Below are 26,412 nucleotides of genomic sequence, written 5' to 3' on the forward strand. Positions count from 1 at the left end.
AGAGAATCTCTCTGGCTACCTTTATCAGGGAGCCCTCTCTGACTACCTACACTGGGTGGACAAGGGCACGGCACTGTCTGGCTACCTATAACATTAGGAGCACTCTCTGCCTACCTATACTTTGGGTAACTCTCTGGCTATCTATAATGGGGGGGGGGCACACTTTCTAGCTACCCAGAACAGAGCGTAGCCAGAGAGTACCCCTCCAGTTTCGGTAGCTAGAGAGTGGCCCCAGTACAGGTAGTCAAAGGGGGTGCACTTTGACTACCTGTACTGGGGCCACTTTCTAGCTACCTAAACTGGAGGGGTACTCTCTGGCTACCTACACCGAGGGTCACACTATTATACCTAAACTGTGGGGGGTATACGGGGGGGGGGGGGGTTCAGGTTACTTTTGCCCCGGGACCCCACTGTTGCTAAACCGCCTCTGTTTACATGGGACAATCAAAAGCATGAAGCACATTTGATTGGTCCAGTTCCAAGCTGCATACAATTTGCAATAATTTTACAATGAAGTTGGAGTAAAGGTGGCCACTAACGGTCCAATGTCTAGGGAAAAATCATTTGAGGGATCAGATAACTCTGATTGGATGTGACCGGATGGTTGTAAATAATCTCCATTGATAGGCACAATCGATTACAAATGATTATAAAAACATCGTCTGATTGGATTTTTCGTTGAACCAAAATTTGGATTTTCTTGTCAATAATTGTAATAGATAGAAAGCAAGGATTGGTTCGTTGCTGGTATAGTGAACGATGTATTACGATATTTCAATTTCACTTTCAATCAGAATTATCTGATCACTCTAATGATTTTTCGCTAGAAAGTGGATCGTTAGTGACCACCTTAATAGCCTCTTATGGATCAACTCTAGCAGTCATTTTGCCGACACTCTGCTTGTGCCAAAACCAACAGTGCCAAATCCAAACACACCCCGTGTGGCCACGCACTGTGACCAGCTGGACTGGAGTAAAGCCCTATGGCATGTGACCTCTTTACCTATACTATGTCTAAGCCATATATTTATTCATCCGTCTGGAATTCAGCTCTTTTACCTGACCTTGGAAAGTAAATAGATCATATTGCAAGCAGTAAGCAGACAGCGTCAGGCAATAAGCTATGCTATTAAACTCTGATCCTCCTGTCACATTTATTGCCTTTTACAAGCAGAGTTCCCACCTCCAGTCCTCCAGGACTCTTCCGCAGCTTCATTCGGAGATCATCTCACTTGCGTACAGGTGGCTGTATCATTACCAGCGCTGGATGTGCCAGGATAATTAAGGCTGCAAGCTTTCCTGTGAGAAGGTCCTGAAGAACTTTCCCTCCTGTCAGGGGAATGACTGTTTGAGAAACCCTGATACTGAGGAGGACAATATTAATTAGCTGCAAACCTGAAATATTCCACAGAGCAGGGTCTTCCGGCATCCACGCAAGCCTGAACTCTGTGTCCTTGACTTTAAAGAGATCATACCGCATGACTCAGATAGAGAATAAAATCTGGTTTGTAGATGAGTAGGTGGTTCTAACAGTAGTTCAAAAGGTGATAAAGTTTACTCGATTTAAGTAATAAAAGTTTAGTTCACACTTGCTTCTTCTTGCACACTATGCACTTTCAGCTATATTACAACACATTCGTTTTGGTACATTAGCTAGTGATTATAAATAAGCAATGGAAGTCAAGTGCGAAAAAATGCTGCATGTTGTACGTTTTTTATGCTGCATGCAGAAAACACATTGAATCACAATCAATGTTTATTTGGCCAAATTAGTTTGCACTTACAAGGGTTTGTCTTGGCAGTTGCTTAAAGCGGACCCAAACCAAACATTTTTTTAATTCAAAATATTTAGTTGCACCACTTTGACACATACAAATATAAATAAACACTCCTTCAAGCCTATGAGCATTTCAGTGCATGCTTTTCCCCCTCCTCTTTGCATAACTAGGGTTATACAGGTGGCAGCCATTAGCAATTCCTCCTTTGCTGGACACCATCTATTCCACCAGTTTGCCGGATTATTTGCCGGCAATATGAAAGGAAGGGAGGGGTTCCTCCAATAAATGTAATATATTTTATATTTGTCATCATGCAGCTGAAAAAAGGCTGCTATTTATTACTATAATTTAGGAAATAGATTTTATTTCTGAAATCTTGTATTTTTAGTTTGGGTCCACTTTAACAGACACAAAATTAGTAAGCATAGGCTATGGACTTCCTATTCTTAAAGTGGATCCAAGATCAAGAACTAACTATGACAAGTAACTTGTCTATATATTTTATCTAAAGTTTAGATAGTTTACACAGCAAATCTAGCTGCAAACAGCTTAAACAGTTTCATGTTTGTTTATTCCTGTGATACAATGACAGAGGCCATGTTTTGTTTGTCACATTACGCACAGGCAAGCTGCAACTGCATCTCCAGCCCTCAGCTCACTCCCCTCTCCTCCCCCCTCCTCCCTTCTGCCTCTGAAATCTCTGGCTAGTAACCTCCTCCTCCTGCCCAGACTGAGCTCCCATAAGCCCTTGCTACATGGAGTGCCAAGGCACTTTGAGCTGTGGGCGAGGCTTGTTTAGTTCATAGGGAATTCGAGTATTAAAGGGATTGTCCGGCAAAAAAAAATAATGAGTTTCACTTACCTGGGGCTTCTACCAGCCCCATGCAGCCATCCTGTGCCCTCGTAGTCACTCACTGCTGCTCCGGTCCCTCTCCGCCAGCTAGTTCGGGGGGCCGCAATGCGTACATTTTTACACATCCCCGCTGGTGTAGGAACATTAACACATACGTTTTTACGCGTTAGTGGTTCAACAAGTTGAACCATTAACGCGTAAAAACGTATGTGTTAATGTTCCCGCACCTGCAGGAATGCGTAAAAATGTACGCAATGCGGCCTGCCAACCCCCTAGTTTGGCAAAAACAAAACTAGCTGGCGTAGGGAGACCGGAGCAGCAGTGAGGGACTACGAGGGCACAGGATGGCTGCTTAGAGCTGGTAGAAGCACCAGGTAAGTGAGACTCTTTTTTTTTTTTTGCCGGACGTTCCCTTTAGGACAAAAAAAATAAGTAATTGGCTTGAGGAATGCCCTATAAACTATATGTAAGGAACACAATTATGCAATGAGTAAAAGTTTATCTCAGATCCACTTTAAGAATGGTGGTGGGCAATAGGTGCCTTGCCTGGAGCCCGCAAGATGGCCAGATACAGCCCTCTATTGAATATCACTTTAAATCCACTTACAGTGAAATCTGAGTTGTGATCCAGTGTATGTTCGAGTGTTTATTGCTATTGAGAAAATGGCATCTGCACTGTATTATGTACAACATGATAACAAGGTTTATGCTAGCGCTACACCTGATTAGTGTCACGTCCCATTTTAACCCTATTGGTAGTGAGGTTAATCCTCATACAGTAGGTAAACATCTGTGAACAGAACCAGCTAGTTTTCCCACTCCGCACACTGCCCCCACTAAGGCACTGATTCACATACTGTATTAGGGGTGACGGCATATCACCACCCCCTCTCATATCTACAAGAGAAAGCGTGTGGTACATCATTATTTCTCAAGTATACCTATAGTAAGGGGACCCATTAAACTTTACTACAAGGTCCCATAATTTGAAGTTGGTCCTCTACGCCAACAGTACAAGTCTCACACTTTGGTAAACACTCCCCGAGTTTGTGGACACGAGTGGCATTATTGGTTTATTTGTATAGCAGTGAATGAGTTGGGCCCTCTTTCAGGCCGAACTTGTTATTTTTACGTTTTTATACCTTGTAGGCTCATTTTATACCTTTAGCTGTCGATAAAGTCTTTGTTTTGAAGGTCATTTACAAGTAGGCTGTGAAAGAGCGATTACTGCAACGTTCGAGGTTCGGAGGATGAGAGATTGTTTTTAGAAGTCTCATTCTTCACAAGTTACACTTAGTAAACCTTGATTAATATATAAGAGCTCCTTCTATTTAGACTCCAATTACAGGTGTTAAAATTCCTGTGCTTTGCGTGGCTTTGAAGCACCAACACCTTATCAGACGGTACTTGTTACACAAGTGTGGAAACACTTTTTTATGAGATTTTCAGATCTGATAAAGTGATGCTTATTAAGCACTTTTCCTGCCAAAGTCTTTTTACAGCCCAAGGACACTCCGGAATCAAACCCTCGCTTTAAAGGAAAAAAATAGAAATCTCGGCTGTTTTATTTTCGGTCTAATGATTCGTTCAAACGTCAGAAGGGCTTGTCATGGCACATTGTCCATCTTGCAGTAAGAAGATTGTGCTTGAGTTGTGATATCATTGCTTTTTTTTTTTAGTATTATATACTGTATTTTTTGGCAGATAAGACGTTCTGGACTATAAGACGCAACTAGGTTTAAGGTTTAGAGGACAAAAACCAGGGGAAAAAAATATACTAAACCTGGTGAGTCCATGGCTCAGAAGCATCTTGTAGATGTTCTCGCCCAATTATTGTGTCCCCCTTGTACCTCATGCGTACTCCTGTACGCATTTGTCCCCCTTCTATCCCCATGTGTCCTATTCTGTCCCCATGTGTCCCCTTCTGTCCCCCATATGCCCCATTCTGACCCCCAAGGTGCGTCCTTCTGTCCCTTATGTGTGTCCTTCTGTCCCCAGCTTCCCCAAGCTCTACAGAAAAATGTGACTTTTGGCTACATTTTCAGACAGGAAGAGGCAGGCTTGCTGCGATGTTCCCTATCACCCTCTCATTCCCACCTCTTTTCTGCCCAGATAAGTGAATGCGGTGCTGAGGAGGAGGAAATAAAAGGGTGGTAGGAGGGAACATTGTAGCAAGACTGCCTCTTCCTGTCTAAAAATCTGATTTTAGCCAAAAGTAAAATTTTTCAAGCAGTGATTACAGGGACTGGAGGGAATGAGGAGAGGAATGGACAATTCACAGGGGTATGTGGATCCAGCATGAACACACCTCTGTGCTTACCCAAGGTTGCTTTGTCTTGGGTCAGGTGTCCTTTAAATCTTTTAAATGTATTGCCATGCATTAGGAAAACTGGTAAAATTCATGAATACACCATACGGTAATGTCCGAGGAGTTAAATAATAATAATAAAAAATAAAAGTTTTCTCCAGCTCCTCGGCAGGTCGGCATCTATTGCGCGAGAGACGCTTGGTGGTGCTGACATCATCTCGAGTGTACTGTGCAGGCGCAGTACACTTGAGATGATGTCAGAGCCACCGTGAGCAGCTCTTGCACAGCGCAGTAGATGTCGACCTGCCGAGGTTGGCATCTTGCACTGGAGGGGATCCCAGGCCACTGGCTGGAAGTGGAGCTGCGGCGAGGGCGCAGGGACTGGAGGAAGCCCCAGGTAAATATATATATTTTTTAAACTTCTCGGATATTTCCTTTAAAGCAGACTTGAGCTCATGCACAAGACACAAGGAAAACTGGTGTCCTTATCTTTTGGAGAGGTAAGCAATTACCTCTCTTGTAATATTGGTTGTCAATAGATACACTATTTCTATCCAGTCAGACCTCCTTTGGAGGGTGTAGCTTTGCAGTTTCTCTGGAAACTATAAAGAACCACAGGAAAGCAAGCATCCAAAATCTGTCAGGACTTGAATAACTGAGCGGGGATGGTGAATTCCCTGCAGGCCTATGTGGTTGCAGGGAACTCACCCTTGTGAGTATATTACTACACGCACCTACATTGTCCAAATGTATTATTTATTTATTTATTGTATTTATTGTATTTATAAAGCGTCAACATATTACGCAGCGCTGGACATTAGTTTAGGTTACAGACAATATTTAGGGGTGACATACAGCAATATGACAATACAGGAATACAAGAAAAACAGTATGAGTACGAGGTAGTCAGTCACTGGATGGAAGCATAGAGATTAAACAAGTTGAGTTCACTCAGATCCATAGGATGGGTGCACAGTATTGCAGGTGTGTGAACAGGTAGGACACAAAAGGAGGAGGACCCTGCTAGAAGGATAGAAAATTTAGAGGGGAAGGGTAAGGAAATGAAAAATAGGGGACCAGAGTTCAGCTGTGAGTTTAGAGCACTTGTGAGGGGTGGTTGGCCAGAGTGAAAAGGTGAGTTTTGAGGGCCTTCTTGAAGATGTTGAAGGAGGGGGCTGCTCTAATGGGTTGAGGTAGGACATTCCATAGTGTTCGAGCAGCTCTTGAGACGTACTGGAGGCATGCATGGAACTGGGTGACGCGGTGGGGGGGGGGGGGGGGGGGTCAGGCAAAGTTCATTGGAGTAGCGGAGTGAGCAGCTAGGTGTGTACCTCGGAAATGTAGGTTGGACAGGTTTTGTGGACAGATTTGTAGGCCAGATACAGTATCTTGAATCTGATTCTGGACTGGATAGGAAGCCAGTGGAGGGATTCAAGGAGGGGAGCCGCCATGGTGGAGCAATGGGAGGAGTGGATAATTCTGGCTGCTGCATTCATGATGGACTGCAGCGGGGCTATTCGGGTCATAGGGAGACCAGACAGAGGGGCATTTGCAGTAGCATACATAAATACAAAATACATAACGATACTTCACCATTGGGCTCCTGGTCTCTCCCTACATCTCGTTTAGGTGTTCTTGGTCTATACAGGAATCACCAAAACGTCCTACACTAATAAAACCTGCTTCCATGAATGGAGAGGACCAGTACAGGAATGAAAGAGGAGTGGGAATGAAAGATGGATGAGAGTATGGTGTGTATGAGGATGTGTGTTAAGAAGATGATGAATCCAAGAAACTAAGGGGTGGATATGCTCTTTTCTTTTTCCTTTTTCATGGTTTTTAAGGGGGTGGTAAGAGAATATTGTTGAATTGGAAAAAAAATTAATAAAGGCATGTGTATGAGGATAAAGGGAAATATCCTTGTTGAAGATTTTATGAGAGAGTTTGGTATGAATTTTGTATAATGTATTTTGTATAATTGGAATGATATAAATAAAGATATTTAAAAAAAAAAAACCTGCTTCCATTAGTGTGATGCATTTGCTTCACCATTTGTCCCCATAGCAATCATTGGCGCTGCTGTATTTTTAGTGCGTTTGTGTTCCCGTGCACAGTAAAGGAGCACAGAAAAACCACATAGCAATATTTTCCCATATTGCCAAGGCTGGATTTATACTTTTTTTGCCCCTAGGACAAGTTCTGCATGTTTGATTCATCCTCCATGTGCAGCAGTGCCCCTCCCATTCCATGTGCAGCCCCCTCTTCCACGCATAACATCCATATACTGCAGCCCCTTTCTTTGACATATAACACCCTTGGGCATCATGCTCCCTCTTTCATGTGTTGCTCCCCAGCTCCCTAGTGTTTGCAGCCTTCTCTTTTATGTGTATCTAGGGCCAGCACTACCATATAACTAAAGGGGGCAATTGCCCAAGGGCCTCAGCATCCATAGGGGCCCCCAAGTGTCTGCCACTATCTCCTGACCAGCCCCCTCCCCTCACAGTGTTACAGAGGCAGTGGTGACAGGCACATACTCACCTCCTCCAAGTTCCAGGCGTTGCAGGTACGTGTGTCCTCTCTTTAGTGTTGCTGCTCTGCACTTCCTGCTTCTCTGTTTGGGCTCTAGTGCCTGTTGTGAGAGGCAGGAAGTGCAGAGCTACACTACAGAGAAGAGAGACAGGACTTCCAGCGCCTGGAACTCGGAGGAGGTGAGTGTCTACCTGTCACCCTTGCATCTGTAACGCTGTGGGGGGTATTTAGGGGCACCTCTGACTGGGGGTAGGTGTCAGAGGTGCCACCAGGCTACTTTTGCCCTGGGACCCCATTGTGGCTAGAACCAGCCCTGTGTGTAGCAACCGCTATTTCCCATCCAGGTGCCCTCTTGTGTTGCAGCTACTCAATGCCTGGGCCTTTGTGGCCTTCACATAAATCTGGCCCTGCAAATTGCAATCACATTAGATTGCACGGAGATCATGGCAGTAGCGCATTGTGGGTGTGAGGGGAAAAAATGGGCCCTTATGAACTTTGTACCTCATTGCTACTGTTTACCTTTTTTTCAGTGGATAAATCTGATGGATATTCAGAATGATGAGGAACGATGCGGGAAGAAAAGTACTAATTGTTGTGAAAACAGGTTTGCAGATTAGAGGAGCCTTGTTTCATTAGCGGCTGTTACTGATGTGAGCGATACAATCAATGCGGGAGGCACGTGGTCCAGAACGGCATGACACAATCCGGTAATCAAGCTTGTTCTAACGACGCCGCAGTCATAATTAGTCAGACAGCTTACCCATCCATCTGCCTCCGCCTCCTGGTGAACATTACCCGTACGCTGGAGACGCGATTTATACACATTTTACGGCTGTTTATGGCCGTCACAAAATCTTCAGCTAGTTCAGCATAATTTGAAGGCAATTTCTGTCATTAATTTGGCACCAAACATCTACCAAACTGGCAGGAAATCTGCCGCTGATCAGCAATTAAACGCAAACATGAAATTTACACGTATTCAGCACATATGTGAAATCCTGCACTAACGCGCAACCTGTCAGCCACCTCGGTGCTTGTAAAACCACACTGCTGCTTAAAGAGAACCTCCAGACTAAAAATCTACTGAGCAGAACTGAAAAGGCTTGGTGTTTCTTTAACAGTTTCACAGCATCAGAAATTTGTTTTTCTTATGGAAGTCTCATTTGTAGCTGCATTTTTAGCTAAGCTCCGCCCCATCACAGAAAACTGCCCGGGCTTTTTTCCCCTGATGCTGTGCAAAGCATGATGGGATTTCCTATGTTATTCACGTTGCCTAGCAACTGGGAGGGGTGATCAGGACACAGGACAGTTGGAACTGTGTCTCATGCTCCCTGTCATCTCCTTTCAACCAAAAAGATGGCTACCCCCATGAAATCACAAACCTTTGCCTGTTCTTTTAAAACAGGGTGGGTAAGAGATTATAATACCTATCTATTTTAATTAACATAACTAATGTAACTTAATGACAGCATGTTTGTTTAGGCTGAAGTTCCTCTTTGAGGAACTTAAACAGATTATTGAACTTCATCCCAATCAGTAGCTGATACCCCCTTTCCCACGAGAAATCTTTACGTTTTCTCAAATCGATCATCGGGGGGGTTTCCTGTATGGCTGATGTTGGGGTGAAACTCCTCCCACAGTGTGATGTCATGACCATGGTCCTGACAGTTTGCTATCTGTGAGCCTAATTGCATTGTGGGAAATAATGGCTTTTTCCAACTGCAAAGTAAGCAGTATCTCCCTCTGAGCATAGAACTCTCACTTTTTTCAGCGTTTAGGGAGTGCTTTTTAAATCGATAGTGATTTCCCGAAATGCTCTGCCAATGTAAATAGATGGGACAGATTCCACTACAGCGATTGTGATTAGGAAAATCACAATCGCAGGACATGCAGCAGTTTGGGAGCGTTTCCATTCTAATGAATTGGACAAGAGCAGGGAAATCGCTCCCAAAATCTCTATCACAAATCGCTAGTGATTGCGATAGCGCTTTGCACTTTCCAGTGGGTTCCAGGCCTAAGGAACATTCCATACAGATCACCTGGCAGAACTAAAGATGTCACCAGGGATACATTTCAGAATGTAAATCAGGGAGAGGAAAGATTTTACAATCGACAAGCACTGACTAAATAATCTATAAATTAATTTTGTTAAAAAATAAGCAATTTTATTCATTATGTTATTTTCACTACAGAACCTGAAGTAAGAGGGATGTGGAGGCTGCCATGTTTATTTCCTTTTAAACAATACCAGTTGCCTGGCAGCCCTGCTGATCCTTTGCATCTAATATCTTTAGACATAGCCCCTGACCAAGCATTCAGATTGGAGGTTTCTGACAAGAATGTGACAAGATTAGCTACATTCTCGTTTCAGGTGTGTGAATCAGACTCTACTGGTGCATTGGTGCAGGACTGCCCGGCAATTGGTATTGTTTAAAAGGAAACAAATATGGCAGCCTCCATATCCTTCTCACTTCAGGTTTCCTTTAAAGCAGATCCGAGATGAAAAACTAACTATAACAAGTAACTTGTCTATATATTTTATCTAAAGTTTAGATAGTTTACAAAGCTAATCTAGCTGCAAACAGCTTCAATAGTTTACGATTATTTCTTCCTGTTGTTTAATGAGGGCAGCCATGTTCTGTTTGCGATCATTACACACAGGCAAGTTGCTCTGCATCTCCAGCCCTCAGCCTGTAAAAACTTCACTCCCCTCCTCCCCTCTGCCTTTGAAACTCTGGCTAGTAACACCTCCTCCTCCTCCTGCCCATACTGAGCTCCCATAAGCCCTTGCTACATGGGTCTAAAAGTGCCAAGGCACTGGAGAAGCTGTGGGCGAGGCTTGTTTAGTTTATAAGGAATTATGGTAATAAAACAAAAAAAAAGTATTTGGCTTGAGGAATGCCCTATAAACTATGTGAAAGGAACACAACTATGCAATGAGTAAAAGTTTATCTCGGATCCACTTTAAGGTGTAACTTCGCTTTTGTTATATTACTGTACATTTTTAATGTAATGGTATTAAAATAAATCATCCAGTTCTGTCCATAGCAAGCTATGAGTCTGTGTATATCTGAAATTAGGGTATTAGGCTAATTTGCAAACATGGTTGTGGTCTACTGTTTAGTGTATGGATGATATAGCCCCAAATTTATATTTTTTTACATTCCCACTACCAGGGGCATAACAATAGCCCTTTGGGCCCTCCAGCCAATAAAATCATCATATGGCTTCCTACAACCACCAAGCCACCCCCCCCCCCCTCAACCTTCTGAGCAGTGAGAGGGCTTGGGGCTCTGTTCATGCAGCTCCCCTTTCTCAGTGGCGTGGGGAAGGGGGGGGGGGGGGGGCAACCCCACACCCCTTTTAATGTGAAAAATGTTTTGCATGGATTAAGCCCCTGCATATTCTGGCAAGCGAAAGCACAAGTTGTGCCCTTAATTGAGACGATCAGGCTAATAGTGGCCATACACTGTACAATAAAAATGCTAAATGTTCCTGTTTATTCAGCCAAAATGATCAAATCAAGTAAAAGTAGAATTTTTTTTTTTTTTATCAAGAAAAATGAATGATTATCCATTTTTTTTCGATAAAAATTTGATTAGACATGTTGGAAAAATATTTATATTTGATCTAACGGAATAATCGAACAAAATAATCTAATTTAAAAAAATTTAAACATTTTACCATGTATGGCCACCATAATGCCCATACACGGTGCCCATACAAGGTACAATACAAATGTTCAATTTTCCCCTTTATTTGACCCAAACGATCAAATCAAATGAAAGTCCAAAAGAATCCTTTCTTTATGATCAATAAAAACAAACAATTATCCGTTTTTTTCCAATAAAAATCTGATCGGACGTGTTGGAGGAATCTTTATATTCAATCTGACGGGATAATTGAACGAAATTATCTAATCGAAAAAAAAGTAAAAATTGTACCATGTATGGGCATGATAAGTTTGCAGCCAGAGGAGTCAGGTTCAGCTTGGTGATGCACACACCTTCTTGTTGTTGCAGTTATACAATACCAGCCCTGAAGCCCATTAAATAATTGGTGCTAGATAACTTCCTCTCAGTGCGTGCCACCAAAATTGCCATGCTTGCGCCCATCTACGTGCGCAACAAGAACCTGACACAGACACAGGGATGCAGGGATACAGCCAGGGCCAGACTTTTACATTTTTCCACCTAAGGCTCACTGTCACCAACCCCACCCCGTCCACTGTGTCTCCCCTGATCTGGAGCATCCCATCCTATGCTCCCCTGTCCTGTCCCCCCCCCACCCTATGCTGTGCTCAACTGCTCTGTTCTATGGAAGCAGGGCGGCCATGGACCAGGTCTGTGACCACTGTGGTTTACATACTTTGCCGTTTAACTTCCTAAGTGTGCCAGCCCACTTCCCGCCCCTTGCTGTTTGGTGCCCTAGGCCATGGCCTTTGAGGCCTTTCCTCAAATCCGGCCATGGACACGGTGGACACAGCGAAGGGGAAATTATTATATGAATTTGGCATATTATACAATATAATATGAGTTTGGCATATTAGACAATATAATATCAGGAAATATCACCACATTACAGGAAAGATATTGCAGTTTTAGAGCAGGTGCACAGACGAGCAACAATATTGATACGAGGGATGGAAGGTCTCACTTACCAAGAAAGGTTAGATAAACTGGGCTTATTTAATCTGGAGAAAAGGTGCCTTAGAGGGGATCTAAGGAACATGTATAAATACATCAGAGGGCAATATAATAGCTTGGCGGATGAGCTTTTTGTCCCTAGGCCTTCTCAAAGGACTAGAGGACATGATCTGCGCATGCAGGAAAAACTTTTTAGCCATTTATTTAGGAAAGGGTTCTTTACAGTAAGAGTGATGAACCACTTCCCAACTGAGGGGTTTTACCCCCTGACCACCAGAGCAATTTTCACCTTTCAGCGCTCCTTCCATTCATTCGTCTATAATTTTATCATTACTTATTGCAATGAAATGAACTGTATCTTGTTTTTTTCGCCACCAATTAGGCTTTCTTTAGGTGGGACATTATGCCAAGAATAATTTTATTCTAAATGTGTTTTAATGGGAAAATAGGAAAAAATGTGGGAAAAAATTTATTATTTTTCAGTTTTCGGCCTTTATAGTTTTTAAATAATGCATGCTACTGTAATTAAAACCCATTAAATGTATATGCCTATTTATCCCGGTTATAAAACCGTTTAAATTATGTCCCTATCACAATGTTTGCTGCCAATATTTTAGTTGGAAATAAAGGTGCATTTTTTTCAGTTTTGCGTCCATCCCTAATTACAAGCCCATAGTTTATAAAGTAACAGTGTTATACCCTCTTGACATAAATATTTAAAAAGTTCAGTCCCTAAGGTAACTATTTATGTATTTTTTTTAAATTGTAAATTTTTTATTTTTTTTTTAATTACAAAAAAAAAAAAAATTGGGGAGTGTGGGAGGTAAGGAGTTAATTTTTTGTGTAAAACAAGTTTATTTGTGTGTAAAAAATGGTTAGGGTGTAGTTTTACTATTTGGCCACAAGATGGCAACATTAACATTTTGTTTCATGCGACCTTCATGCGACCTTCCAGACGCTTGCAGGAAGTAGAAAGAGGCTGGGACTTTGTTATTTTTTCACAATGATCGCGCTGCTCAGCCGAGCGGCAGCAGATCATTGCGGGGCTTAGATCAACGAACGGGAATGGATTTTCCCATTCGTTGATCTCAGGGCGAGCGGGCGGCGGCGTGTTTACTAGCGGCAGCGGCGGGAGTGCGCAAAGTACGGATTTCTCCGTCCCTGGGGGTGAAAGGATGGAAAAAGGGGCGGAGAAATCCGTACGCGCGGGGGTAAAGTGGTTAAGATGTGGCATTGCCACAGGAAGTAGTTTTGGCAAATTCTATACCTGCATTTAAAGAGGGCTTAGATGCTTTCCTTGCGTTGAACGACATCCATGGCTACAATTACTAGGTAATGCCTAATGATGTTGATCCAGGGATTTTATCTGATTGCCATCTGGAGTCAGGAAGGAGTTTTTTTTCCTTTTGGGGGCTAATTAGGCCATGCCTTGTAAGGGTTTTTCGCCCTCCTCTGGATCAACAGGGATATGTGAGGGAGCAGGCTGGTGTTACTTTATTTTCTGGTTGAACTCGATGGACGTACTGTATGTCTTTGTTTTAACCCAAATAACTATGTATGTAAGTTCAGCATATTACATAGTATAATGTAAGTTCAAAATTTTACACAGTATAATGTAAGTTTGGCATTTTATATAGTGTAATGTAAGTTTGGCATATTACACAGTATGTACCATCACTATTCTCTCTGTAAGCACTGCAATAAGTAAAATAGCCAATAGGTGTCACATATGCGTTCCCGTTACCATGTCCACATCACATCTTTCCATGCGATACAGGGAGAGGCTACAGTTAGGGCAACACAAATAAGCAAGTGTTGTTCCCACACCCCCGCCGCTGTTACATAAAGCTTATAAATCAGTCTACTTACAGTGGCCGTTTCCAAAGTGAAGTCTCTTTTCATCAGGGCTGTGCACCGACTTATTGTATCCACAGAACCTGCAAGAGCCAAAACACTAACATTCATTTCCTCTGCAGGAAAACATGTTTACATTATGATTAGATAACACGTGTATTGTTAGTGGAGGGCTGAAGTACATGAAGCAGGGCTGGTCATTAAGTGGCAGAAGGGGCTGCTTATGAATGTATAATCTGTACCTTGGGTTCGGCTTCATTTATCAAAGTGTTTAGAACAAAAACTGGCCATACATGTAACATTTGGGTCTCCCGATTCCACCCAATAATGGAATCCAGCAAAGTCTGTCTTTGAGAAAAGGGAACTTGCATGAGCAGCAGACTACAGACAATGGCTACCAGGCTAAATTGTTTATCATTATAGCGGACCTGAACTCAGAACTTCCTCTCTGCTGTTAAGATAAGCAACAGCATAACAAAGGGCTAACAGCCTGTGTTTGCAAATTAGGTGAGGCTGCTGAAGCTTGCTGAGATCTGACACAGCTGAAAAATTACAATGGGATTACTCATACCTCCCAACATTTAGGAAACAGAAACTGGGACACTTAGGCCACACCCCTAACCACACCCCCAACACACCCCTAGTCCTGCATACCATAAAGATTTTTTCACGAAAAAAAATGTTTTAATCAATGACTTGCAATTCATAGTAAATAAATAAACCCTGCCTGTGGGTGGGGAGGAGGCGGAAAAAAAAATTGATCAAGGCGCCAGCCGCCAATGTGGGATGCAGGATGCCGGCATCACATACAATACTCCCTCCCTCCGAATGTGCCCCCATGTCCCTCTGTTTGCAGAGTAATGTGTGCAGCGGAGCGGGCTGTCATCTTACCACTGATCCTCGCGTACCGGCATCTGGCTCTTCTCTGTTTCCTGCTTCCTGTGACGTCACAGGAAGCAGAGTGAAGCCAGATGCTGGTACGCGAGGATCAATGGTAAGATGACTGCGCACTTTACTCTGCAAACAGGGGGACACAGGGGGTACATTCGGAGGGAGGGAGTATTGTATGTGATGCCGGCATTCTGCATCACACATTGGCTCGATTATTTTTTCCCCTCACCTCTGCCCATTGCTGGCCGGGACACAAGGGGCCATACTGGGATAGCAGGAGAGCCCCCCCAAATCGGGACAGTCCCACAGAATTCGGGACACTTGGGAAGCTTGGATTACTTACATGGGGGGGAGGGGGGGGGGATTAGGGCATGTCTCCACTCGTCATTTTTTATGTGCATTTTCTGCACAGGAAAACTGCAACCAATATCAATCATTGGACTAGTTCACACTTGAATGCGTTTTTTCACATGCAGAAAAGCAATTGACAGCAGTGCAAAACTGTCAGACAACTCATGCAGAAAAACTGGAGTGGAGACAGGCCCTTAGACAGGCTTTTAACTCAAAATACAAACAGGGTAGATTGATCTGTGTTTTCCTTGTGTCCCGTGTGTGAGTTCAGGTCCACTTTAAAGAAGAACTGTAGTCAAAATAACATAATGAATCCAATTGCTTATAAACATAATAATAATAACTAAGGAATGCAACAATTGATGTGTACACTGTTCTAACTAACACAAAAAGTCAAAAGCAAAGAAGCTAATTTGGGTGCCAGAGGCGTGTGTACAATATGCGTGCCACCGTAGGCACCTGTGCCATGATTAACGCTCTAAAGGTGCCTGATAAAATAGCTTCACACCCGATATTAGTAGCCGCAGTTTGTATAGCACTATTGGGGGGAGGGGGGGGGCTTTAGGTTTAGGCATTGATAGGGACACTGCCCATATTTCCTGGCTGATAATGCTAGGTAGGATGGGAGGGAGTCTTTCAGGTTAGGCCCCACCAGATGGGTGTGTGTGTGTTTGGTTAGAGTTAGGCACTGCGGGGGTGTTAGGGTTAGGAATCAAGAGATGATAACAAATGCTGACATGATAAAAGCATTTGTTATCATCTCTTTATGAAGATTTGGTGCTCGGTGTGAGCCGGGAGAGGTGAGTCACTGCTACTCAGCTCCGCTCTCAATACTCAACAATTATGAGGGCCACCGAGTCTACAGCTGCCTGCCGTGATGTGCACAGTTTAAGGCGGCTGCAGACCAGGTTTGTGTGCTGAAGGCCAGCATTGGACTGTTGACTGCCCAAGTGCCAGGCCTCCCCTTCTCTCCTGCCACCCAATGCCTGGATCTATGTGGCCTTGCCACAAAGCTATCCCAGCATATACCTTAACCAGAAACTAAGGATCATTCCCTTGACTGTGCTCTGAGCTGTCCATTCCACCTTCCCCATATACAGGTTTGCTAGAATGGACGGCACTGGTAATCCCCAGGTTCTGGCATGTTTCAGCCTGTAGAGGTTGGCTTTATACTTAAAAATGAGTAATATTTAGGCAAAGTTCCAGTAAAGCACATACAGTATCTGGCCAGGATTGAGTTCTGTAACTGTTCAGCTGCTCAGTAACTCAACATGTTATCAAGTTTCAAATGATGTCACACAGTGTCTCTTCTCCCTCTTCTCTGCCCTAATTCTGGGAATACACGGTTCATATTTGCCGAACGTTTGTGCTCTTGATCGTTTTTGCCGCTCGATTCTGCAGTCGATTCTCTTATCTTCCGCTCGTTTTTCTTATCTTTTTCCATTCACTTCTATCATAAATCGAGCAGCAAAAGAATCGAAAAAAGGAGAGCGGACATGTCGGAAATTATCTATCGAACCATCTAATCAGCTAAAAAACGAACCGTGTATTCCCAGCATTAAGCTAATCCACGAACCTTTTTGAGGAACTCTTTAGAGTTTTGAATGTGGTATTAGCATTAATATTATTGGTATTAACAATAATAATAATGTGGTATTAATATTAGTATTATCTACACCATACAATTTTTTGTCCGATTCGATTCAATCCAACATGTCCGATCGAGATTCAATTCGATTCAATTTGCCATTGCAAAACAATAGCAAACTGAATCGAATCAAATCTCAATCGGACAAGTCAGATTGCATCGAATCAGACAAAAAATTGTATGGTGTAGATTGAGCTTTACCAACTGAAGGTGCTATTATGGGACCTATGTATGCCCTATCAATGGCTTTTTCCTTTTCCATCTGAAGTCACTAAACTCCTTTTTCTTGTATATGCTGGTGGGATTCCTCCTCAGTATGTGTTTGAATGGAATGGTTGGACTGTGTGGTCACAGTGGAATGATAGTCCCCAGGTATGCCAAGTACTGCAGTATACCTTCTCTTACTCTCAACAAGAGAAGCTAACAGAGTTCTATTTGTCAACCTTCTCCTTCTTCAGAATCTCAGCGATGATACCATTTTTCCTCCATGTACATTAATCAGTTGTTTTTGGACCTTCTGTAAGATCTCATTGGCTCTGTGAACCTTTATTGTGAAGACCAGCCATAAGCTGTATGGTATCACTAAATTGTTCCACAAGTCTTAACTCTACTTTTATTCAACTTTATTTATAAAGCGCTAAAGTATTACGCATCGCTGCACAATAGATAGAGCAGACATTATAGCGTTAAGTAATATTACACAGGGGCATTATAGCATTCAATAATGGTACACAAAATAGCAATGTAACAATATTGGAATAAGTATAGCAGACAAGTCACTGAATCCATATGGTGGTAGAGAGCACACTGGGAGGATATCCCTGCCAAATAGGCTTACAATCTAAAGCGTGGGACAAAGAAACACATGGGGGGTAAGTCAAAAGGAGGAGGCTGGAGCTATGAAGATGGCAGGTAAACACTTATGAATAGATGGGTCTATAAGGCCTGCTTAAATGAGTTGAAGGTAGGGGCAAGCATGATGGAGGAAGAGAGTTTCATAGAGTAAGAGTGGCTCTGGACAAGTCTAGGAGCATTGTGAGTTAGCCAGTGATGTGAAGAGTGGACATCCATAGAATTTTGGAAGAGCGAAGAGAGCAGGTTGCGTAATATCTCTAGACAAGATTCTAGATGTACGAAGAGGTATGGTGGATGGATTTGTATGCCAGACACAGTTTAAATTTCATTCTAAGGGTAACAGGGAACCATTGGATGAACTTGAGAAGAGGGGCAGCTAAAAAGGAGCAGTGGGAGGAGTGAATGAGTCTAGCATCTGCGCTCCTAATGGATTGCAAGGGTCTGAGTCTAGTCTCAGGAAGTCCAGAAAGGAGGGATTACAGACTTTTGGGGGCCACTGGTCATAGTTATTAGTCCTACATATAGACTTTACAGAGAGAAAGACAAAACATCAGGGTGCAACTATCCCAGGTTATCCTGCTTGTTAACCAATTTTAAAAGCAGAACATGTAGAAAAACTGATTCCACACGTCCTTTCTCAGTTGAGTGTTGCCTGAATCATTATCAGAACCAGAAAACATTTATGTATCAAGCTTGACTGGGTCGTGCCCAGAATTGGGTTTGGCACTTACATAGCTCAGGTAAATAGGAACATATATAATACAACAAAGCACAATGAACAGTAGTGTCAGCAGGACAACAAGATACATTACAAAAACAGTGTTTCCCTTGACAGTCTAATGGTCTAGAGTCCACAGCCTTATGGGGGGAATAAAGTAATGGGGGGTGGGCGCTGGAGGTATGAGGACATGTAGGGAGTTGAAGAGGTTGACAGGAGATGGAAAAAAGGAGTTCCTTTGACTTGACGTTCTTGTGGAGATGGCCCGAAACCTGCGGCTTGCTGCTAGACAACGGAAGAGGAGGTGGCCAATGTGTGAGGGGTCGTTGCCAATCCTTAGTGCTCTGGAGCGCAGTCTGGAGATGTAAAGGAGGTCAAGTGTGGGGAGGGGTTTCCCTATGATCGTCTCCACTGACTGGATGACCCTCTGTAGTTTGTATCTGTCTCTGGTGGAGGAGCATGCACACAAGACCAAAATGGAGGAACAGAGGACAGATTCAATGGAGACAGTGTAGAAGCCCATAAGTAGCTCTTGGGCCATTCCAAACTTCCTTAGTTGGCCCAGCCTAGCTGGCCATTCTGTATGGATTTGTATTGAATTTGGTTGGGTAATCCCAGGCGGTTGCACCCTGGTGTTTCACCTATCTCTCTGTAAGAAATGACTTCCCATGGGGACCTAACTGATACAGGAACAGGAACTCTTGGAAGCAGGAAGACCATCAAGTATGAAGCAGATGCTGCTGGTGTCACTTATCCTGACAAAATATTTTAGTGATCGGGTTTTAAAAATGTGTCCTGATTATTTTTAAACTCAACAATATACAGTACATATAGAAGCTGTCCCACAAATATTTGCATCAAATAACAGCCAAAACAGCTGTATCTGGAAACTGTTATCTTTTCATAGGTACCTATAGCTTCACATAGATTGAGCCTTCAAACAAGACTTTATTGAGCATGTAAAGTTAAACCATTAATGTGGAGGAGAAGTCAGGTACTGTGGAGTTCAAACATTAAGGCAATTCTACTAGTACAGGTGCGCCAAATCATTAATCAGGCTCTGTAAAATCCTCGGCAGAGCAAGGCAAGAGAGGTTTAGTGATCCCACGACAGACTGGCGAGGTTATTGCTTTACAATTGGAGAACTGGGGTTCACGCGCTGGGTCAGGTACCTGGTGGAATAAGGCTCGCTCTAACGATCCTCCATATTTAACACTTCCAGCTGTGTAAATCTGAAACACTGCATAAAGGTGTTCATTTATTGACTCTCTCAGGACCTGCTGTGATTAAATTTAGTTCTTTACGTTGCCCTTTACCCCGAACACGAAGGTGAAAAAAAAAAGTGAGTATGTGAACGGATTGGCCATTATCTCTCCAGGAAGCTGTAGACATAATGAGATATGACCTCACATCTCTTTTTACTCTCAGTTGAATGAGGAACCTCCGATCTTCCTACGGGACGGGAATAAAAATCAACAGCAGACATCGTAACCCAAGCAACGTGAAAACCCAAAACGTTAAGTCACCCGCTATCGCCAAAGCTGGCAGATCAAAGAGTAATGGACCTTAAAATCTAAAGCGTTGCCGTAATCTCCAGGAAAACACATGTGCCTTCAGCTCGACAAATTTGAAGAATGAGATATTAGACAATTTAATAGAAACACAAGGGAAACCCAAGGTCCATGTGGTTATGAAATCTAATCCCGTAGTGCTTGAAAAGCCACTTGCGTAGCGTAGTTTGCACATAATCAGCGAGCACAAACCCAGGCTTCTCCTAAGTGCCTAAGATGTCACACCTGGCTTTAATAGAAATAACACAGCGCATGAGATAGTAAACTTAATCAGGCGTACACAGGTCAAATCTCAGGCAATCTGATTTAATAAGGTGTGAAATATCGCTACAGAAAAACAGCAAACACTTGACAACGTACAAGAAGAAAAAACAGGGATGATTATGTTAACAGGAAGAAAATTCCCGCAATAAGCAATGAAATAAAACAAATCGGCAGCAGAATGGTTCCCGTTGTATTGTTTTCTTGTTGAACGTACAATGCTGAGATCAACAGAGCTCAGATTTCAATAGCTTGTTGAAAGGAAATGACTGTTGGAAAATTTCAGTGCTGGGGCATAACTACAAATCACCGCTCCCCCCCCCCCCCCAGTAAAACTTTGATGGGACCCCATTACTGTTCACAACTCTTCCATTGCCTCCCTTCGGTGACCCTCACAGCCTGGAGGCCCGTCTTATGCCCGGTACACACCATGCAATTTCCCATCAGATTGGCGGGTCGAATTGTTAATTTCTAACAGGTCCAATTTGATTACTGATTGATTTTGTATAGAAGCGGTTGGAAAATCGATCAGAAATCAGATCGGACCTGTTGGAAATTATTGATTCAACCCATCGATCTGATAGAAAATTGCATGGTGTGTACAAAGCATTATAAAGATCATAGAACTTAGAAGTGTGGCCAGCAAGATATTCACACTCACAACTAGTGTTGGGCGAACATCTAGATGTTCGGGTTCGGGCCGAACAGGCCGAACATGGCCGCGATGTTCGGGTGTTCGACCCGAACTCCGAACATAATGGAAGTCAATGGGGACCCGAACTTTTGTGGTTTGTAAAGCCTCCTTACATGCTACATACCCCAAATTTACAGGGTATGTGCACCTTGGGAGTGGGTACAAGAGGAAAAAAAAATTAGCAAAAACAGCTTATAGTTTTTGAGAAAATCGATTTTAAAGTTTCAAAGGGAAAACTGTCTTTTAAATGCGGGAAATGTCTGTTTTCTTTGCACAGGTAACATGTTTTTTGTCGGCATGCAGTCATAAATGTAATACATATAAGAGGTTCCAGGAAAAGGGACCGGTAACGCTAACCCAGCAGCAGCACACGTGATGGAACAGGAGGAGGCGCAGGAGGAGAAGGCCACGCTTTGTGAGACACAACAACCCCGGCCTTGCATGAGGGCAAGAAGCGTGCGGATAGCATGCTTTGTACCGCCATGCAGTCATAAATGTAATAAAGATAAGAGGTTCCATAAACAGGGACCGGCAACGCTAACCCAGCAGCAGCAACAGCAGCACACGTGATGGAACAGGAGGAGGCGCAGGAGGAGAAGGCCACGCTTTGTGAGACACAACAACCCAGGCCTTGCATGAGGACAAAAAGCGTGCGGATAGCATGCTTTTTACCGCCATGCAGTCATAAATGTAATAAAGATAAGTGGTTCAATAAACAGGGACCACGCGGCAACGCTAACCCAGCAGCAGCAGACGTGATGGAACAGGAGGAGGCGCAGGAGGAGAAGGCCACACTTTGTGAGACACAACAACCCAGGCCTTGCATGAGGGCAAGAAGCGTGCGGATAGCATGCTTTGTACCGCCATGCAGTCATAAATGTAATAAAGATAAGTGGTTCAATAAACAGGGACCACGCGGCAACGCTAACCCAGCAGCAGCAGACGTGATGGAACAGGAGCAGGCGCAGGAGGAGAAGGCCACGGTTTTTGAGACACAACCACCCAGGCCTTGCATGAGGACAAAAAGCGTGCGGATATAGCAGCAATGCTTTTTGCCGCCATGCAGTCATAAATGTAATACAGATGAGAGGTTCAATAAACAGGGACCGGAAACGCTACACCATCCCAGATGTTCATTGGTCATGTTACTTGGTTGGGGTCCTGGAGTGTTGCGTAGTCATTTCCAATCCAGGATTGATTCATTTTAATTTGAGTCAGACGGTCTGCATTTTCTGTAGAGAGGCGGATACGCCGATCTGTGACGATGCCTCCGGCAGCACTGAAACAGCGTTCCGACATAACGCTGGCTGCCGGGCAAGCCAGCACCTCTATTGCGTACATTGCCAGTTCGTGCCAGGTGTCTAGCTTCGATACCCAATAGTTGAAGGGTGCAGATGGATTGTTCGACACAGCTACGTCGTCTGACATGTAGTCCTTGACCATCTTCTCCAGGCGATCGGTGTTGGAGGTGGATCTGCACGCTTGCTGTTCAGTGGGCTGCTGCTGCATGGGTGTCAGAAAATTTTCCCACTCCAAGGACACTGCCGATACCGTTCCCTTTTGGGTACTAGCTGCGGCTTGCGTTGTTTGCTGCCCTCCTGGTCGTCCTGGGTTTGCGGAAGTCAGTCTGTCTGCGTACAACTGGCTAGAGGAGGGGGAGGATGTCAATCTCCTCTCTAAAGTCTCCACAAGGGCCTGCTGGTGTTCTTCCATTTTGACCTGTCTGACTCTTTCTTCAAGCAGTTTTGGAACATTGTGTTTGTACCGTGGATCCAGAAGGGTATAAACCCAGTAATTGGTGTTGTCCAGAATGCGCACAATGCGTGGGTCACGTTCAATGCAGTCTAGCATGAATTGAGCCATGTGTGCCAGAGTCCTACCAGAATCCTCATCATCCTCTTGTGAGCGTTGTGATAGTTGTTGTGATGCATCATAGTCGTCACCTTCCTCCTGGTCTGCTTCTGCTGACCATTCGCGTTGAATTGTGGAAGTCCAACGTGCACCGCTCTGGCCCTCGTCAGTGGTGGCATGAAATTCCTGCTCCAACTCCAGCTGTTCCTCCTCCTCTTCTTCGTCATAGCTGCTGGGGCCAGCGTTCCCTGAGGCGGATGGCCTGATGTTGGTACCATAACGCTGATCGTTTTCTCCTTCAGATTCCCCCAGTTGCATCATGACAGCTGTTTCCTTGATTTTTAACATCGACCTCTTCAGTAAACACAGCAGTGGTATGGTAATGCTGACTGAAGAGTTGTCACTGCTCACAAGCAACGTGGATTGCTCAAAATTTTGGAGGACTTGGCAGAGGTCCAACATGTTGGCCCAATCGGATCCACAGAAGCTTGGCAGCTGGCCGGATGCGCCTCGGTACTGCGCCGTCATGTACTGGACCACTGCACTCTTCTGCTCGCAAAAGCGGGCTAGCATGTGCAGCGTAGAATTCCAGCGCGTAGGGACATCACACAGCAAGCGATGGTGGGGGAGATTGAAGCGCTCCTGCATCTTGGCGAGTGCCCCCGAAGCAGTACTGGAATTTCTACAATGTTTGGCCACTCGACGCACCTTCAACAGAAGATCGTCCACGCCTGGGTATGTCCTCAGGAACCGCTGAACTACTAGGTTCATCACGTGCGCCAGGCAAGGGATGTGTGTCAGCTTAGCCAACCTTAAAGCGCGAATGAGATTACTCCCATTATCACACACAACCATGCCCGGTTTCAGGTCCAGCGGTGCCAGCCACAAATCCGTCTGTTCCTTTATTCCCCTCCAAATTTCCTCCCCTGTGTGCTGCTTATCCCCAAGGCAGATTAGCTTCAGCAACGCTTGCTGACGCATGCCAACAGCTGTGCTGCACTGCTTCCACGATCCTACTGCTGCTGGGTTAGCGTTTCCGGATGAGGTACAGCTTTGAGATGCGTTGGAGGAGAAGGAGTCAGAGAGGTAGGTGCTGCTGTTGTTATCCAGTGGGAGGGACGGCGGTGCAGCTGTTTGTGGCGTGGGCAACACCCGTGCCGTAGCAGGTGAGGAATCGCTGCCAGGCTCCACAAGGTTCACCCAGTGCGCGGTAAGGGAGATGTATCGACCCTGGCCGAACGCACTCGTCCAGGTGTCAGTGGTGAGGTGAACCTTGCAGGCAACTGCATTCTTCAAGCTTCGGGTTATTTTGCTGACCACGTGCAACTCAGGCACTGCAGAGCGCGCAAAGTGGTAGCGGCTGGGAACCACGTAACGTGGGATGGCCACTGACATCATGCCCTTGAAGCTGTTTGTCTCCACCACTCGATATGGCAGCATTTCGCAGGCCAGAAGCTTGGCTATGCTGGCTGTTACTGCCACGGCCCGGGGGTCATTTGCTGGCAATTTCCTCTTGCGCTCAAACATCTCCGACACAGACAACTGAACCGTAGCGCTGCACACGGAAGGGCTGTTGGTTGTTGTGTTTGATGAACACTGGGAGACCTCAAGAGCACTACTCCGGAAAGTGACAGTGTCAGCGTCGTCTGATGTTTGTGAATGTTGTGAACCACGCAATGGCTGGGCTACTGCTGCTGCTGAGGCGGGTCTGGTGGTGAGTCTGGTGAACCCAAGGGAGGCAGTGTTGTTGCTGGTACCCTGTCCTGACGCGTTTGCCCACAGAGTGGGATGTTTGGATAGCATGTGACGGCTCATGCTGGTGGTGGAGAGGTTGTTAATACTTTTCCCCCTGCTCAGGCGGGTCTTGCACACCTTGCAAATCGCCATGGTAACATCCTCAGTGCAGTCTTCAAAGAAAGCCCAGACTTTGGAGCACCTGCCTCCTTGCTGGCGATTTCTGTTTGCTCCTCTTTTGCCTCTCACTTGAACTTCCACGCTTGTGGTGCCTGAAATTGCGCGCCGCCTACCTTGTGGCACAAGGTGAACTCGTGCAGCAGTGGGTTCTTCAACAGACTCATCTGTGCTGCTGCTACGACGGCGATGTTCTCGTTCACAAACAAAATCTGGGTCTCTGTCCACATTGTCCATACCCTCCTCTTCCATCTCCTCAAACTCGTCATATGTCATTGTGGGCCGCCGCTGTGGAGTAGAGCTCCCCACAACAACCTCTGCGCAGCACACTCCAACGTCGTCTTCCAGATCTTGTCGGCCGACCTCCTGCAATTGCAACCCCTCCTGCCCAAATTGCTCTGGGATTTGGGTTTCCGAGTCCTCCTCGGACTCGCCTTGTATTTCAGTGCGCGGTGCATTTCCCACAGTTAACGGTTGTGAATCCAGGCACAACATTTCTGGCTGTTCCTGGCTGTTCCTCCATTGACCTTTGAAAGGTGGAAGTTTGTTGGGCTGGGAATAGCTCCTGCGAATACCCCATTGTGTCCTGAGGTAATTCATCGGACTGGTTATCTGGCAGTTGTGTGCGTGGTGTCGCTGCCGGTTGTGTCAGCTTTGTGCCCACTGGCTCCTTGTAACTGGCTGAGGACTCGGACCTCGTGCGTGATGTGCTGGTGCTGCTTAACCCACTGCTGGACGCTTGAGAGGTCATCCAAGTAATTATCTGGTCCTGTTCTTTTGGATTTGTGAGGGTTGTTGTCCTGGACAACATGGGCGGTATTGAGTGGGTTTTCTTGGGTGCTCCCCTGTGGCCTGTACGTGAACCGTCAGGGGAAACACCTCTTCCCTTGCCCCTCCCTCTTTCACCGGATTTCTTCCTCATTTCACTTATCCTTACAGTACACGCTGACTGGCAGCAGTACAGTGGCAGTACAGAAATGCTATACAGTACCACTATTCCCAGCAGCGACACAGAGCACAATGCTATACAGTGACGGGTGAGCGGTGTACCACTATTCCCAGCAGCGACACAGAGCACAATGCTATACAGTGGCGGGTGAGCGGTGTACTACTATTCCCAGCAGACACAGAACAGTAAACAGAATGCTATATAGTGTGGCTGAGCGAGCGGTGTACCACTATTCCCAGCAGACACAGAACAGTGAACAGAATGCTATATAATGTGGCTGAGCGAGGTACACAGAGTGGCAGTAAACAGAATGCTATATAGTGTGGCTGAGCGAGCGGTGTACTACTATTCCCAGCAGACACAGAACAGTAAACAGAATGCTATATAGTGTGGCTGAGCGAGCGGTGTACCACTATTCCCAGCAGACACAGAACAGTAAACAGAATGCTATATAGTGTGGCTGAGCGAGCGGTGTACCACTATTCCCAGCAGACACAGAACAGTGAACAGAATGCTATATAGTGTGGCTGAGCGAGCGGTGTACCACTATTCCCAGCAGACACAGAACAGTGAACAGAATGCTATATAATGTGGCTGAGCGAGGTACACAGAGTGGCAGTAAACAGAATGCTATATAGTGTGGCTGAGCGAGTGGTGTACCACTATTCCCAGCAGACACAGAACAGTAAACAGAATGCTATATAGTGTGGCTGAGCGAGCGGTGTACCACTATTCCCAGCAGAC

At 44.8% G+C, this 26,412-nt stretch overlaps 1 protein-coding gene across 3 annotated transcripts in view; it reads right to left on the bottom strand.

Moving 5' to 3' along the window:
- EPHA3 (EPH receptor A3) overlaps nt 1-26,412 on the bottom strand; it is a 501,294-nt gene that overhangs the window by 62,331 nt on the left and 412,551 nt on the right. For all 3 annotated transcript variants that reach the window (XM_068270665.1, XM_068270664.1, XM_068270666.1), the window contains one exon: nt 13,984-14,051. In XM_068270665.1, coding sequence (XP_068126766.1) covers nt 13,984-14,051 — 68 coding nt within the window. The remainder of the gene's footprint in view (nt 1-13,983; nt 14,052-26,412) is intronic.

Source organism: Hyperolius riggenbachi, chromosome 2, assembly GCF_040937935.1.
Source record: "Hyperolius riggenbachi isolate aHypRig1 chromosome 2, aHypRig1.pri, whole genome shotgun sequence".
NCBI lineage: Eukaryota > Metazoa > Chordata > Amphibia > Anura > Hyperoliidae > Hyperolius > Hyperolius riggenbachi.